Genomic DNA, 17,610 nt, shown 5'->3' with positions numbered 1-17,610 from the left:
AGATAAGTATGCCACCAATCGGTTACAGTATTATATTAACAAATGATAAGATGGATGGATGATGGGAAAATACTGTTAAACATCAAGAGAAACTTTATTTACATGAGCGAGTATGGGCGTAGATTTGAGCATTGCGACAACACAAACACCACTTTTGGTTCATCGTTAAATCGGATGAGGATTTTGTGACATGTGACCTTAAAAATGAAAGGACCAATGAGGACAGGCCATAAAGTAGGTACGTAGGTACACAGCAGCACAAGTTTCCAACGTTATTAACGACACTTTCAACATCAGGAGCCTATTTTATTTAGTAGCCTATATTAAATATGATATTTAATGATGTTGAAAAATAAAAGAGGTAAAAAAAACCAAACAATTATAATGTAGGTAAAGCCTGAGTTTTTATAATTTAAATCACAACACATAAAGACAAAACTCAACTGGCCATGCACGTGCTTTCTTTAAATGTAAAGCTGCTGGAGACCAAAACATTGTATCAGTTAGACATAGTATAGGCCTTATAGATCAATAAATCAAGTTCATTTTGCTTGAAAAAAAATGTTAAAGGTTAAAATTGCAGCTCAAAAGTTTCTCACAGTGCATTATGGGATGTGGAGTTCCGTAGACGGATGCATAAAAGCATTTTTAATATATTCTTGCCGTGATTTCCTATGTTTCTTTGCCAAACAAAGAGGACAGTGACTTGATTACCACCATTTTTCTTCTAGTTTGTTGACAGTATTCAAAGTGATATCACCTCACTCCATAAGAAATTTAATTTTGACCAGATTTGTTTCTTTCTGTGTAAGCCCCAAAATAAATATCAACCATTGATTTGTCAAAACTTTCAATGAAAACACCAGAAATGTGTTGGGAAGTGAAGTGCAAGAAGTGCAAGAAATCACAATAAAAAATAAAGTAAAAATTCTATGCATCAATCTATGAGACTCCACATCAGAAAAATACACAAAATAATTCCCAGGCACATGAAATTACATCAAAAACATACAAAATGAGAGAAAAATGTCAAAAAAAAAAAAAAGGAAAAAAAAAGGACAACATAAATACCCAAAATGAGGTTAATATATAAAAAATGACAACAAATATTCATCAAAATAGTGACAAAACCACTCGGAAAGGACTCTATAAACACAAAATGAACACAACCATGGCTCCAAAAACACATAAACAATGTTAAAATATACAAAATGACACAAAAAATACATAAAAATAAGGTAAACCACTTCTGCGCATCCATCTACGGGATCCACATCCCACAATGCAATGCACAAAACCATTCTGAAAATAGTTTTTACAATGGGGATGAAAACAAACTTTTGATTTGTAATTTCACATTACATTTTCTCCAGCAAATGATCCTTGATTTTTTAAAATTAAATAATGAGCCGACACATTGTCTTTATCTGATTAAATATATTGGTCTCCAGCAGCTTTAAACACAAGCTATAAAACAGAGGCTGTCACAGCTGTCCAAGGGTTAGGTAAACAATAGGTTCATCAACCACTCTGACTCTCTGTAGGGGGATTTTCACAGTGTTAACAAGCGTAGGACATGTTCCTGAAGCACGGGTTGGGTCGGGTAGTACATCAGACACATCTGTGGAAAAGGCAAAATGTTTGTGATTCCATCTGCTCCACTGGCTGCTTTCATGGTAAAGTCACACATTGCTGCAGTTTGAATGGGACTTGTTTTTTTTCTGAACAAATGAACATTGGATACGTCAGTATCCATCAGCAGGGCTAAGGCTTGTCACTTGGGGTCAGAGGTCAACCCCTTTCACCAGCGCTGTTTCCAGGGTAACGGTGAAGTCGTTCAGTGTGTGCAGGATGCGAGAAAGGGAGAGGACAGCAGCACGATCCCTCAGCAGAGCTCCTTCTTCATACGTCCGTACTGTCAGAGAACATTCTGCCAGGAGGGGGAACCAATGAGAGAGCAGTCGGTCTCTGCACAAACACACCACAAAGAAGAGGAAGTTTAGTTTATAAAGAACCCAGAGATGGGCAACTTTTATCACAACAGGGCCACAAAAAATGTGATTGTGTCTGATCTGAGGGTCACATTATCAACATTAATGTGTGCATTAAGAATAATGACCAATCTGAGCATTAATAAGGGAAAGCACAAAGCATTTGTGTATTTTTTGTTGGCATGTAAAAAAGGTTTTTTGTGTATTTTTGATGTTATATTGTGTATTTGTCTCTCATTTTTGTGTATTTCTCTTGTCCCTCTTTGTGTTTTTAGTCACTTTATGTATATGGGTTGTCGTTTTTAAAAAAAATGTAATCTCATTTTCTGTCTTTTTGTAATTTAATGTGTGTTTTTTGAGTCATTGTGTGTGTGTTGTCATATTGTGTATTTTTGTCATATTTTGTGCATTTCTGTTGTCGTGAAGTGTGTTTTTGAGTCTTTTTTGTGTATTATTGTTGTTGTTTTGTGTTCTTGGCATCTTTTACCTATTTTTAGCTGTTCTTTTATGTGTTTAAGGTGTCCTTTTGCATATGTTTGTTGTCATTTTGTATATATTTCTCTAATTGTGTGTACTTAGTTGTTTTATCAAAGCCTAGGTAAAATATAACTTAAATGATTTCGAATACTATTAAATAAAACTAATACACTAAACAAAAAAATTGCAGAGGTAATTGTAAAATATTAATTAATATTTCAAACAGATTAATGTGATTTTAGCTAATAATTTTGGAAAATGTAGACACATTTGAACCTTTACTATACATTCCTTTGTATAGTAATTTAGGTCATCTTTGCATGGCTTTCTTTAGGTGTTCTAAATTTATGAAGCAGCTGGCAGATGGATATTGTTTCTCTCTATACAAGCATGACCTATAAAAGCTGTGGAAAATGTTACTAATATTTTTACATGAACACAAAGTGTTTTTCACTCATTCCACCTCCACATCCTAAGCAGCACCAAAAATGTACTAGAATAATATTAATTATAGTTTATTCTAAATTTAAATTTAAATGTATTATCATAAGTCCAACTCTGGAAATGTTTGTGTAATGGGTCCAAAAATACATTTGAATATTTAGTTTATGTGATGTAAAAGTGAGCTTCAGGCACCTGATTCCCAAGCAGACAAACAGTTGGAACTTCCCCTCTTTTCCAATGTTTCTGGACGATGCATTGATGGCGTTGACGTAGTGACAGAGTAAGTCACAGGGCGGGTCCTTTATTATCGTCGATCTGTGCAGGTCACCCATCTGATCAGCCGTTTCCATGGAAATCACAGCCTTCTCTGTAGGACACAAATGTTGATCCATTAATTCAGAAATGTGGCCCCCAAAGTAAAAGCAACAATTGACTCCAAAAACACACAAAATGACAGAAAAATACACAAAATAACTCCCAGACACATACAATTACACCAAAAACATACAAAATGAAAGACAAATACAAAAAAAGACAACAGAAATACACAAAATATTGTAAAATATATAAAATGACAACAAAAATACACCAACATACTGGCAAAACCACTCCAAAAGGACTCTATAAACACAAAATGAACACAAAAAGGACAAAAATATCACACAAAAAGCACAAAAATATCACACAAAAATGACTAAAAACCCCGGACAAAACAACATAGAAATTAAACAAAATTAGAGAAAAATATGCCAAAATGACAACAAAAAATACATATGAATAAGGTTAAAATGTACAAAATAACAACAAATATACAGCACAAAAATTACTCCAAAAACACAAAATCAAAACATTACACAAAAATGACTACAAAACATGCTAAATGAAAAACAAAAAACAGACAAAACAAAATAGAAATTGAACAAAATAAAATAAAAATATACAAAAACACATAAAATTGATTAAAAAACACACATAACACTTTTTTAGTTTTTTTTCTTTCTTAATGCTCAGACTGGTCATTATTCTAAGGGGGTATGTTGTGAAGTTAGATTTATCGTACTAACTTCCGAGATTTAATTAGTGTGTGCTGTCCTACGAAGCTTGCCAACGTCTTACGAAGCTAAATCACCATGGTAACTTAGGCTGAACGACTAACCTGGTTGGGACCAGGTTTTTATCTGGCTAGGATCTTAGCGAGTGCTGAAGTCCCGCCTCCTGACAACCATGTCTCTTAGAAAGCGAGCTGTCCAATAAAAGGTGATGTGCGAACACGTCACTGTGTGGGTCTGATGTGACGCTGACAGAAGAGAGAATATTAGACATCGATGCAATCCTTTCCTTTACCGATGATATCCTATAGGAAATATATAGATTTCTATCTGATGGACTGATAAAGTAAAATAAGTCAGCTGATAAAGCCTGTATGCATCGGGCGCTTTCACACCGATAAATTAATTAATTAATTCCTTCATTAATTCATGTATTCTGGGGTGATGCAAAGAGCCTCAGTCCTTTAAGATAATAAAACATATAAATATATTCCACCTTATAATTTAGGCTGATCTGCATGAATGCAGCATCAGAGCCACAGACAAGGTAAAAGAAAGTGAAACTGATCAGAGTATCTGCGTTTATTCTCCATTTATCATTTCACTAATTTAAGTATTAACACTCATTAATTCCTGCAATAATTACTTTCTGCTTTTACTGCAGCATCAGTGTTGTTTTTGGTCTGAATTATGGATTTTAATTCTTCATATTTTTGAAGAATTATTCCTCAATTGTGACGTTCTACAGTTCCTCCGTGTGTGATTAGTCAGACGCTGTAATATCCACCTTCTTCACTAGAGTGCACTGGTTAACCAGACTGAAATCAATGCCCTTCACTCAGCGTGTTGTGATCATGCTTAGTAGGACAGCTTCTCTCTGACAGGGAATGTTGGATTAGGTGAGGCCCGCCAACGGAGATGAATCCAGGCTATTATTATTTAGCTTGGTAGCATAGGCCCTAAATGCTCATATAAATGTTGACAATGTGGCCTTCAGAGCAGACAATCACTGTGATAAAAGTTACACATCTCTGCTTGAAGTGATTATCTCTTGTACAAGAAAACACCAGAGAAAGCTAACATTAACGTGGCATGAGCCACCTTACAACCTCTAACACTGAATTCTCACTGAGCTCCACCAGATGGAGCCTTGAAATGCATGTCAGAGTATTGAATGGCAGCACTTACCCACAAAATCCCAAACAAACACATTCCGTTGGAAAAGCCGGTTGGATTTGAGCCCATGGAGGAGGAACTTTTCCAAGGAAAGCACCAGCCCTCCTTCACCACAAAGCAACACGGTCAGGTTTCCCCTCTGGGAACACAGTGGAACACAGTGAGTCACTGACACATGGGACAGTTAAATCCTTTAATTGTGAGAAAGTACGACACACGAAAAGTTAAATAAAAGTGTATGTTTTGGTCAAATAAAAGAGAAAACCAAAATAATCTAAACACTGATACAAACAGTTGCACCTAAAACTTTAATGAAGAGTAACCACAATGATTTCCCAAAGGAGTAATAATTAAAGATAAATAAACAATTAATAAATATTTTAAAATACGAGAATGTTCAAGGTAAATAATTCAGACATTTTGCTAAGGTATGTAAACTGATGAACACCGTTGTATAGAGGTGGACATTGCCATGCATCAGACGATACGATACAATTCCCAATTTGCATGTCACAATACGATACGATATATCCCAATATATCTTGATACCAAACAACTACAGATTTCATCTTAGCAAGTACAAAATGGTACGAAATACAATACATATATATATATATATATATATATATATATATTTTTTTTTTTTTTTTTTAACTTGTGAGAACAAGTAAATTGTAACAAGCAGTAATTCAAGTTCCAATATCAAAGATAATTGGTGTTTATTAAACTATCTAACTACCGTTTTCAAAAAAAGGTCAACTTTTGCTTCTACAACAGATTCGGATTCTGTTAAGTTCTTAAATTCTTAAAACAAAAACAAAAAACATAGAAAAGAAGTAACCACATACATCTATAAAAGTGCCCAGTATGTTCATAAAAATCAACTTCCAAGCTAAAAGTCATTGAGGAGTGATGTAGTTCAGACCAGGTGTTTACGTGCTATGCATATGTTAGCGCCATTAAATGGTGTTTTCGTTAAAAAAATGTTTTGTTTAAAAAAAATGTTTCTTTTAAAAAAATGTTTTGTTTAAAAAAATGTTTTGAACATTTTTTGGATTGATACGATTATCACGTGGTGAAATATCGTGATATATTGCCAAATAGATTTTTTCTCACACCCTTATTGTTGTATGTGAAAAACTTCCCATATCTGTCCAGGACTAAAACACTCTGTCGCTCTTGGCAACACGTCAGATATAATAACCTACAAGGGAAATGACTGAATGAATGTTTTACTATTAACAAAACCCAAAATGGAGCAGTACGTTCCTTCACTTTACTGATTTTAGATTTAGGAGCTCAATCGAGGGCTCCGTTTACACACCTCTTGTTCAGGTTTGTGGAAGTGTTTGACAAGGTTGTTCGCCGCCTCCCTCAGCTCCTCTTGTACCTCCACAGATAACATTCCTGAGAAGGTGAACCAACAATAGTTATTAATGGAAACATGAGGAGGAGGAGAAAAACAGGGACTGAATGGAAAGGTGATACAGAAGCACAATAATCTGTTTTTGTAACAAGCCTCTCATACAACTAGGTCAGCCATTGTGACAAAGAATGCAGTCTTTTGTCAGTACGTACTGGTTCGACTGCCAAGCGAGCTCAGCACTGTCCGTACGCTCTGGGACGGACTGGGGAGCTCCGGCGGTGTCCCGGTCCACCTTCCAGAGTCGTCCTCTACACCAGGAGATAGCAGCTGACCAATGAGCACTCTCTCTAGGCTGCCGTCACCAACGCCTTTACCCAGCCAACGGCCGCACGGGAACCTGGGACCAAAAAACTTCACTGTAGTACTCACTCAGGCATTATGTTGGAACTGGTTCACATAGGGCATGTTTGTGGTGTGAAGCTTTGTGAAGCTGAAAATTGCCTACCCTAGCTTTAATCATTTTAGACACTAATGGCATAAAGAAAATGCAATGTCACATTTTCTGACCAACACACACATAAAAATCTAGCCCAGTCTCACAGTGAAACAGTGAGACAAAATAAATCCATGTCACGTGATGTGGTGATGGTGTGAGGTCACCCTCTTACTTGTACGTGTGTCCTGTGATCTCGTTGTACACCATCACACAGTCGATCAGACACTTGGCCAGCAGTCCAGAGTTCTCCTGGCCCAGCTGCAGAGTGCTCAACCTGCCCAGGTTCTTACACTGAAGACACAAAAAAACACACGTCACATTGTGTCTCCATCAGGGTTGGGGGTCAATTACATTTTTCAATTACAATTCCATCTTCAATTATCCAAGATCAATTACGACTCAATTATGATTACAGCGACCAACATTTTTTCCAATTACAATTAAGATTAAATTTATTATTTTTTCCCTGAAAACCAATTACAATTACGTTCTCAATTACTAAAGTCCCATTGCAATTAATAACAATTACTGAGCCTAAAATAAATAAAACCATAAAACTTAACCTTATGTTAGCTTTCTGTTAGCATATGATAACGGCTCAGCTTTGACCCATGTCTTAAATCAGCTGTAAAATATTATCTATTATCTAATCTGTTTCACATCTCTTGGTTATATTAGGCTTCTTTATCCATTAAAACATAGGTTTTAATATTTTTGGTGTGGGCATGTGAGCCTTTTTTCTGTCAGTAAAACGCTCATTTTTAATTTTCAAAAACGTGGTAAAATTATTTATCCAGAGAACTGACAGGTAAACTTGATATGAAACTTATTTTAATCATGGTTAATTATGTATGTGCCTATGTGTCAGCCATAGAACTGTAACATAGTTCATTGGTTTGCGTTCAATTAAATGTAAATGACAGTTTGTATTAGGGCTGGGCGATTTTGCCTAAAAAAAAAAAAAAACTCACATTTTTTAAAGAAAATTATTTTTTTTTCCAATGCACTTAAAAATGACATCAAATATATTGTCAAAAGTGCTACTTTATTGCTGTGATTGTCCTCAAGAGTTAAAATGCATAGAAAAATCCCAAAATAAAAAATAAATGAGGCTCTGTCATTCAACTATTTCAAGCTTTAACCCAGGTTTAAGCAAAAGTGCAACAGCAACTTCACAGTAGCTTAAATTTTCTTATCAATAATTCAACTACATATTTTATAACATATAACATTACAATTAAAAAAATAATAAACTCTTCCCTTAGCATCTCAGCATAGTTCTTACATTGCGCTGCGGAAACGCAAAAAAACTGTGGTGGGGGAAAAATAAAAATCCTAATAATAATAATAACACATTTTTTTATTTCTATTTTTTTAAACTCAAATTTGCAAAATAAAAATGATTTTTATCTACAAATTTGATAAATCGATTAAATCGATTTTTTTGCCCAGCCCTAGTTTGTATATAATTTACATGCCAATTACAATTACAAAGTAAATTATCCAAAACCAATTACAATTAAATTACAGTTAAAACAGCAACATATATTTCCAATTACAATTACATCATAATTGTAATTAACTATCAACTACACAATTGCAGTTATAATTGACCCCATCCCTGGTCTCCATCGATGATGGACGTCTGCAGAGAAAAGTACAAACTAACCTGAAAATAGATTTCCTGTGTATTTTTGGGGAACTGTCTGATTCCTGAATCACCCAGTTCTCCTGACACACACACCCAGGGATTAACTGTCGCCATCGCAATGCTCAGCTTCTTCATGGGTATTATAACTACTCTGTAAGGAATACCTGAAGACAAACAGTAAGAAAGAGAAGAATTCAGCACTTTTCTCTAATATCAAAAACCCAGACAGGTCAAAGTAAAGTCTGTAAACCAACAGGGTATGATGTGTGTTGGAAAGGATGACTGGGCAGAATGTTTCATTGCTTTTTTTGGCATGCATTGTCCTGGAAAGGCAGTAAACTCAGCCTTTTGTTGTTAAAGTTCAGGGGACTCACAGATGGAGGTGAAGACGCGTGTAAAACAGAGGTAGTCCACCGTGTTCAGGGACAGCAGGTGGAACAAAAACTGCTCCCTTTCTTCCTCACAGAGCAGGAATGCATGAGGCTTATACAGCTGCCTGTTGGGAGACAAAGGGAAGAAAAGAAACACCATTAAAAGCTGCTGTTTGCACTTTTCCACAGTTTAAATTCATCACTGAGTCATGACCTGAGCAGCTCCTGGTTGGTAAGCAGCTCTTTGAGGTGTTGGGAGAGCATTTTCTTCTCCAGAGCCAGATGGATCCAGGCCCGAGCCTGACCCACCTCAGACAGACCCTCATTCATGGTCTGAATGAACCTGAATGAACCAAAGATGGGATGGAATAAGCAGATAAAATATGACCTTCACATGCTCAAACAGCATCTAATTACAGTTCCCTGTGCTAGAGATGAACAAGTGATCTCACAGCGGGGCCACAAATTTGAATCTGACCTGAGGGCCACAATATCAACATTCACACCAGCATTTAGAATAGTGATTAATCTGAGCATTAACACAAGAAACAACAAAGGGCATTGTGGGCATTTTTGTTGTTATTTTATATCTTTTTTCTTTTTTAGTGTGTGTTTTTGTTGTTTTGTGTGTTTTTGTTGTTTTGTCTTTTTCTCTTTAAGTGTGTGTATTTGTCATTTTGTGTATTTTTGATGTTGTTTTGCATATTTCCCTGTTTTTTGTCTATTTTAGTCACCTTGTGTGTTTTGGGAGTAATTTTTGTGTTGTGTTGTTTTGTGTGTTTTGAGTCATTTTATTTTATTTTATTTTGTTGCCATTTTGGGTACCGTACGTTTATTGTCATTTTGTGCATTTCTGTTCTGTTATTGGGCATTTTTGTTGTTGTTTTCTGCATTTTTCTGCACATATATGTTTTTATAGTCATTTAGTGAATTTTGGAAGGCATACTGTGTATTTTCGTGGTTGTTTTGTAGTATGTAGTATGTCTAATTTTGTGAGTGTGTGTTATTGTTTTATGTGTTTGTTCTAGTCATTTTGTTTACTTTTCTTGTGGTTTGGTGTCACTTTTTGTCATTTTGTGTATTTCTGTTCTCCTTTTTGTGTCTTTGCTGTTGTTTTGCATATTGTCAGTTTTTTTGTGCATTTTTATAGCCATCTTGTGTGTTTCGGGAGTCATTTGGAGTATGTTTTTTGAGTCATTTTTTGTATTTTTGTTGTTGTTTTGTACACAGTGTTTTTCTGTTATTTTTGTAGTCATCTTGTGTGTTTTTGGAGTAAGTTTGATTGCATTTACTTTGGGGGCCACACAAAATGAGTCCAAGGGCCCCATGTGGTCCCCGGGCTGCAATTACCGATGTCTGCCCGTTTGTATGAAAACTGTGTTGCCATTACCTCATGTCCTGTGTTAACGAAGCTTTCGGGACTAAAGTGCCATCATCCAGTGTTCTCTGCTCAGAGCAGTGGGATCCTGCACAGGCAGAGGGTTTGAACACAGTCAGACGTGACAATAACATATACACAGCTTTAGTTAATGGTTGCGCTCTGACCTGCAGACTCAGCTGGTGCCTCCGTCTTCCTCAGAGCAGCCTCGTAATAAAGCAGATGGGACCAAAGGGCCGACTTCCCCTGTTATGGATGGAAAACATTTGGCCTGTTTACTCAGTCAGGAAATAAAGTGTTTATAGATGCATAGGCTGTGGTATAGGAAGCCGTGACGAGGCATGCCATGAATCATGTGTCTGACCTGTTTTATCTGCAGACAGTGGCCCCAGGTTCTCTCCAGTAGATCACACAGACCGTGGATGAGTGTGTTCTCCTGCAGGCCCGTGATGTTGGCCTCACCCTGACAAAGCTCCACGCTCTCCTTCCCCATTCTCTCCATCAACATGCGTTTAGTCTGAAAAAGTCAGAGATGTTAATATTTCACTTTTTTTCATTCTGTCATGGTACAGATCACTATTTTTTCACAAGGAATACTGAACTTGTCCAGAAAGGAGCAGGGAGAAGAAAAATACTTATATTGCCTGCCCCTTATGCAATCAAAAATATTAAACAACTGGTCTGCCAAGTTTACGCTAACTGAGATAATTATATTACAGCAATTAATAAATAAATAAATAATACATTAAAATTATTTATTTCAGTTTATTTGTTTACTTCAGTATTTTTTTTGCAATAAAACAATATCATTAGAAATGGTCTTAAAAGTGGTTTCCCAGAATCAAATTCAAGGACGTACACACCTATTCTCAGCAACAAAATAGGAAAACAAATAACACTAATCACCATGTTCATAATGTCTTAGGAGTCTCTTTTTGTACATTCTCTTAAACGGAAAGATATTCAAACAGCTCTTTATACCACTATGTAAAATAGTCCACATTTTGACCCCAACAACAGAAATGCACATCTGCTTTAAAGCTGATATCTGGAGTTTCTGATAAATCTATGTTTATGTATAATTCTTTTGAAATGTGAAAAAAATACCTAACTAGTCTTTTACTATGGTCTACTGCTGGTGGTCATTCATATACATTAATGTATATAAGTCCCTCCTTCGTCCTACAGACTCCTATACAAATGGAAACGATAGCTGAGTGCGCCCAGCCAATAGGCTTCCACTTCCTGTTTTTGAGATTGTCAATCAAAGTGAATGTGGAACTGTGCACGGAAACAAGGCCGTGCGTCACAACAGCAAACAGGCAAATATGATTTTGGCTCTTACCTGAACCATAGACCTATATCAATGTGAACCAATGCAACCTTGTTATATTCCGCGATGCGCGTACAGAAAAGAAGAGGCGTGGCTTCTGGTAGATTGATAGAGGCAGGGGGAGGAAGTGAAGCTGTTTAGGGCGGGACATTGAGACGTTTCTCAGAAATTCCGGATAGCAGCTTTAAGTTTGTTCGTCCAAATTGATGTTTGAAATTAAATTTCCTCCTGTGGTTCCCATTCTCTGAACTAAAAACAAATATTTTTAGCTCTGAACATCACTGTGAATGTCTGTAGCTCAATAAGATTTAACAATCCTGATTTAATAAACAGACTGATTGTGTGCTCTCTGTAACCTGCCTTATGAATAAGCCATAAGTAATAATATGAGCAGCTTCTGAATAAATAGTCACATCCTGATACAAAAATGGAGATCTGACCTTCACGCGACACTCGCTCAGCAGTCCGTTGACAAACTCGCGGTGCGTCTGAGTGACGGCTTGAGGAGACATGTCGAGTAGTTTCAGCTGATGAAGTGGTTTTCTTATGAAAGCATGTTTCTGTAGAGGAATGAAGGAGATATCAGCGTCACAAAGCTGCCTCTCTTTCTGCTGCCTTCCTCAGGACACTGTGGTACCTGTCTGGTGTCGCCGTCTCCTCCTGACGGGTCAGTGAACGAGGATCTCTTGGGGTCTGATCTGCGGGAAGCTGTGACACGACTGGACCACCTGTGTTCAAAAATCACAAAGTAACGAACTGTAACTAACAGCCTTAAACCTGAGAGTCTCTGTTTCTCTGGTTTCATTAAGCATGCCTGCACGGGACTTCGTCAGACCTGGGCAACTGGCGGCCCGAGGGCCACATGCGGTCCTCGCCCTAATATTGTGCGGTCCCTAAAGTAAATGCACAAACTGGCTACAAAAACACACAAAATGCCAAAAAATACACAATATGAGAGAAAAATACACAAAACAACAATAAAAACATACAAAATGATAGAAAAATACACAAAATGACAACAAAAATGACTCCAAAAACAAGAAACAACAAATGTATTACACATAATAAAAACAAAAACACAGAAAAATGTCTCCAAAAACATTAAATGACAAATTTATTGCGCAAAATGAGAGTAAAACATACATACAATACAGACAATAACAACATACAAAAATAACTCCAAAAAAACACAAAATTACAACAATATTACTTAAAATAACAACAGAAATGGACAAAAATAACTCCAAAAAACCCCAAATTACCAATTAGTTACACAATAAGATTGTACAACATACATGATGACTCAAAAAACACACAAAGCTACAACAAAAACATACAATATAAGAAAAAAATATAGAAAATGACAATAAAAATGCATAAAATTACAACAAAAACACCCAAAAATGACAACAATAACATAAAATGACAAGAATATTACACAAAAAAACAATAAAATATACAAAATTACAACAAATATTTCACAAAAAGGAAACATAAACACAAAATTGACCCCAAAAACATTTTATTGAGTCTGATTCAGTTGTAATCGAACCGGCACCCTCTTCCTTAACCATAAGGCCATTAGGTTATTTTTGACAAAGAATACATACAAAATGACTCCAAAACACAAAAAATTACATTAAAAACATACAAATATTTGTATATTTCTGTTTTACTTCAGGTCAGGATGTGTTTCTCCATGTTTTCCAAAATGAAAACACAAATGATGCCTGTATTGTTTGATCCTCTGTTTTAAAGGTGCAGTCTGCAACTTTTATAAACGTGACTTTTTGTCATATTTGCTCAAGCTGTCACTATGTAAGGACAGCTTTACATGAAAAAACAGACTCATTGAGTCCCCCCTGCTGCTCCTGCAGCTTTTGGCAGATTGCCAGAATGCACCGCGCAAAAAGAACCAATCAGAGCCAGGATTGTGTTTGATGTGCTGTCTGTCTGAGAGCTGTCACAGTCCCCGCCCCTTTCCCGGGGCTGGAGCGCCGTCTTTTTTACAGTGTATGGTCTGGAGGAGTAGAAGATGGAATTGGTGACTTTTCTGCTTGAAAGGTAATTACTGCTGCTTGATTTACATTATGTTTGATTTGTAATTGTTACACTAGAACTCTGTGGTGCATGTGTTGTTCGTGTGCGCGCAGCAGCCTCCATGTGATTGCTGTAGGTGACACTGTGTTGCTGCTGCTGCTGAGGTGTGTGCACATAGAGAGAGAGAAGCTCTGCAGTAATACGCTTTTAACAGAGCATGTTATATTACTGTGCTGTTGCTGTCGAAATAACGTTAGCTGTTAGCTCCTCTGAGGGAGGGACTTTGGAAAGTTTGGAGGCAGGGCAAGAGAGCAGCGGGGAGAGAGGGATCTGAAAGTTGCGGACTGCACCTTTAAACAGGCTCCTGTAGTTTCTCCTGAGTTTGTGTAGGAGAAATATTCAAAGTGGATGCTGTGCGACTGCGTTGTCCCTCACTGACCATCAGCTGAGAACTCACTTGTTGGTGTTTTGTTGCTGAGTCAGCACGTCAGCCTGCAGTTTAGGGAAATATCCTGGGTGGTGTCGACCCTGTCCGATCCTCATGTCCAGCAGGTGGGGGTGTATGGCTGTGTGGTCGGCTTTCTGCAGCCTGTGCTCCACTGCCCGCACTGAATGGTCAACAAATCAGGGCTGGGGTCAATTACAAATTCCATCTTCAGCTATCCATGTTCAATAACAACTCAATTATGATTACGGTGACTGGCACTTTTTACAATTAAAAGTACAATTATCTTTTTTCCCCTAAAAGTCAATTACAATTACGCTCTCAACTACTAAATTTCCATGCCAATTACAATTACAAAGTCAAATATCTGAACTTAACTACAACTCAATTATTATTAAGATAGCAAGAAATTTTTTCAAATACAAATACAATTATTATTACATAATAATTATTATACTTTTTCAATTAAGTGATTACAAATATAATTGACCCCAAACCTGCAACAGATACAGGCTTAAACATCTTATTCCATGGGTTAAACACAGTATGCCTGTTTTTCCCACATGCTTATTACCAGGATGAGTCGCTGCTGTAGAATTGATGAATGGTTAGTTGTTCATACCTGATTCAGACAGCAGGAGCCCTTTCTTACAGGAGCAGGGGCGGGGGTCCTCCTCTCCCGTGTCGTACAGTCGTTCTCGCTCCAAACGTCGGTCGAACAGCTGCTGCTGCGGCTCCCTGTCGGCCCAGCGGGAGATCACTTTCCCATCCACAAACGAAGAAAACATGGAGGTCTCCAGGAAGCGAGATAAAAAATGCAAGTGTGTCGCTGGTTGAAGTGACAGGAAGGAGCCCTGGAACATTACAAAGATATGGTTTTATAATACATGATCAATAAAACAGATCAGGTGGCATCAGATGGAGTCAGGGTTGGTGTTATAATATTATATATAAAATATTATAATTATAATTGTGTAATCTATAATTTATTTCAATTATGACGTAGTCATAATTGTATTTGCAACTGAAAAAAGCTCTTGTTGTAATCATAATCTAATTGTAATTGAGCTCAGATAATTGACTTTGTGATTGTTATTAAAATTCTATAAAAACTATCAGTTACAATTTAATAAAACGCAAACCTGTGGAACCATGTTACAGTTCTATGGCTTACACATACGTAGTTAATTCAGTTCAATTCAATTCAACTGTATTTAATAATGATTCAAATATGCTTTACATCTAGTTTTCCTGTCAGTTCCCTTGAAAATAATTTTACCATTTAAAAACCAAATAAATCTCGTGCTATACTGACAGAATAAAGGCTCAGACACACACACCAAAAATTGTAATACCAATGTTTTCATGGATAAGGAAGCCCAACAAGGAAACCAAGAGACGTGTATTTTACAGCTGATTTAAAGCATGGGTCAAACTGAACCTTATCATAAGAGATGCTAACAGAAAGCTAACACAAGAGGAAGGTTACAATTTATGCGCTCATTCATTAAATGCTCAGTAATTGTGATTAATTGGAATTAAACTTTAGTAATTGAGAACGTAATCGTGACTGACTTGCAGGAAGAAATAAATCATTTTAATTTTAATTGTAATTGGAAAAAATGCAGGTAACCGTAATTATAATTGAGTTGTAACTGAACATGGATAATTGAGGACGTAATTGTAATTGACCACAACCCTGGATGTGAAGGATCTGCATCACCTTATCAAAGCTGAAGGCTCCCTCTCTGTTGCTCAGCCATGAGTCCAAATCCACAGCGCTATGGATGACAAAGTCCTCATATTTGCTAAAGATTGCAGCAAAACGCACAGCGAACACCTCCCTCAGCTGAACGTTCATCTTAGAGGCCTTCATCTCTTCATCCTCCTCCTCCATCTCCATCGCTCTCCTGCCCTCAGACGTCTGCTCTCCTCCACACTTTCTAGCCAAAGCCTGCAGCCTCTCCAGCACCGCCAGCTCCTCTCCTCCCAGGTTCCCGTTCCTCCTGTCCTCCATCAGGTCCTCCAGCACCAGGCTGCTGAGGCGTGGGGACGCAGTGGGAGATGTGCTGCTGCTGAGCTTTGTGATCATGGACCCTCCCTGTGGTGAGAGTCCAAACTGAAGGAGAACTTCACTCAGTTCTTGAATGAGCTCCGTCTGATCAGGAAACAGTGGGAGGTCCTCAGGGGCTTCAACACGGTGGTTATCAATGTCCACAAAGCAGAGGTTGGCCTGTCATCAAGAGCAAGACAAAACAAGACATTATTATTATTATTATTATTATTATTAGGTTGAACACCCAGATGGGCCACCTTTATCACAGCGGGAGCCACAAAAATGTGATTCTGTGATTTGAGGACCACATTATCAATATTCATGTCAGCATTAAAAGAATCAGAGCATTATCGCAGGAAAGAACAGAGAGTTTCTGTGTGTATTTTTGGTGTTTTGTGTGTTTTGCGAGAAATTTTGTGCTTTTGTGTTGTTTTATTGTCTTTTTGGAGTCTTTTTTCATTTATGTTGTGTGTTTTTCATTTTATTGTGTTTTGCTGTTGTTTTTTAGACTAATTTAGTGTTGTTTACTTATTTTAGTTGTCATAATGTGTTTTAGGAGTCATTTTTGTCTATTTTTGGTCATTTTCTATATTTGTCTGTAATTTTGTACATTTTCCCATCATTTTTTGGGGATAATTTTGTGTGTTTTTGTTGTAATTTTTTGTGTTTTTTTCAGTAATCTTGTGCATTTATATTGTCATTTTGTGTTTTAGAGTATTTTTTGTGTGTTTTGTGAGTAATCATTTTGTTGTCACATTGTGTTTAGGAGTCATTTTCATGTATTTTGAAGTCGTTTTATACAATTTCCTATCATTCTGTGCGTTTTTGTTTTTACAATGTGTGTTTTTAGAATCATTTTGCATATTCTTCTGACATTTTGTGAGTTTTGTGAGTAATCTTGTTGTCATATTGTGTTTTAGAGTCATTTTCATGTATTTTCAAAGTCGTTTTATAGAATTTCCTATCATTTTGTGTGTTTTTGTTTTCATAATGTGTGTTTTGGGGGTAATTTTGTGTTCACCTTGGAGGCTACACAAATTTAGACTAAGGGCCGCATGTTGCCCATGTCTGGTTAACGCCTCAAACTCTACAAACTTCAAATCATCTCACCCAGAGTGGCTTATGTTTAAAGCCCAAATCACAGTCCTTCATTGAGTAACAATGACATGTCACTCATCTGACGATTAATGTTAGACAAACTGAAAATGTGCGATGTCAGGGACCCTGGATGTGACCATGAAGCTGCTGAGCAATGAACTCCATGGCTCAGTGTGACGGACCAGGCCAGATTAAGGTGAAATGCTTCAGTAAGCAGCCGTGGAGCTCAGCAGTCAGCA

At 37.0% G+C, this 17,610-nt stretch overlaps 1 protein-coding gene across 1 annotated transcript in view; it reads right to left on the bottom strand.

The window, feature by feature from the left end:
- Positions 1-1,094: 1,094 nt before the first annotated feature.
- The window catches only part of LOC114465227 (DENN domain-containing protein 5B-like), a 29,124-nt gene continuing 12,608 nt past the window's right edge, over positions 1,095-17,610 (bottom strand). The window contains exons 5-21 of the mRNA XM_028450092.1: positions 15,941-16,450; positions 14,840-15,071; positions 14,230-14,380; positions 12,370-12,460; positions 12,173-12,292; positions 10,764-10,916; positions 10,567-10,645; positions 10,412-10,487; positions 9,236-9,364; positions 9,025-9,146; positions 8,669-8,814; positions 7,172-7,290; positions 6,716-6,900; positions 6,462-6,544; positions 5,150-5,276; positions 3,105-3,279; positions 1,095-1,968 (exon numbers count right to left, since the gene is read on the bottom strand). Of these exons, the coding sequence (XP_028305893.1) occupies positions 1,785-1,968; positions 3,105-3,279; positions 5,150-5,276; positions 6,462-6,544; positions 6,716-6,900; positions 7,172-7,290; positions 8,669-8,814; positions 9,025-9,146; positions 9,236-9,364; positions 10,412-10,487; positions 10,567-10,645; positions 10,764-10,916; positions 12,173-12,292; positions 12,370-12,460; positions 14,230-14,380; positions 14,840-15,071; positions 15,941-16,450 (2,682 nt within the window). The 3' untranslated portion in view covers positions 1,095-1,784. The remainder of the gene's footprint in view (positions 1,969-3,104; positions 3,280-5,149; positions 5,277-6,461; positions 6,545-6,715; positions 6,901-7,171; positions 7,291-8,668; positions 8,815-9,024; positions 9,147-9,235; positions 9,365-10,411; positions 10,488-10,566; positions 10,646-10,763; positions 10,917-12,172; positions 12,293-12,369; positions 12,461-14,229; positions 14,381-14,839; positions 15,072-15,940; positions 16,451-17,610) is intronic.

Source organism: Gouania willdenowi, chromosome 6 (genome assembly GCF_900634775.1).
Source record: "Gouania willdenowi chromosome 6, fGouWil2.1, whole genome shotgun sequence".
Classification (NCBI taxonomy): Eukaryota; Metazoa; Chordata; class Actinopteri; order Blenniiformes; family Gobiesocidae; genus Gouania; species Gouania willdenowi.
This window is presented reverse-complemented; position numbering and strand designations above follow the sequence as displayed.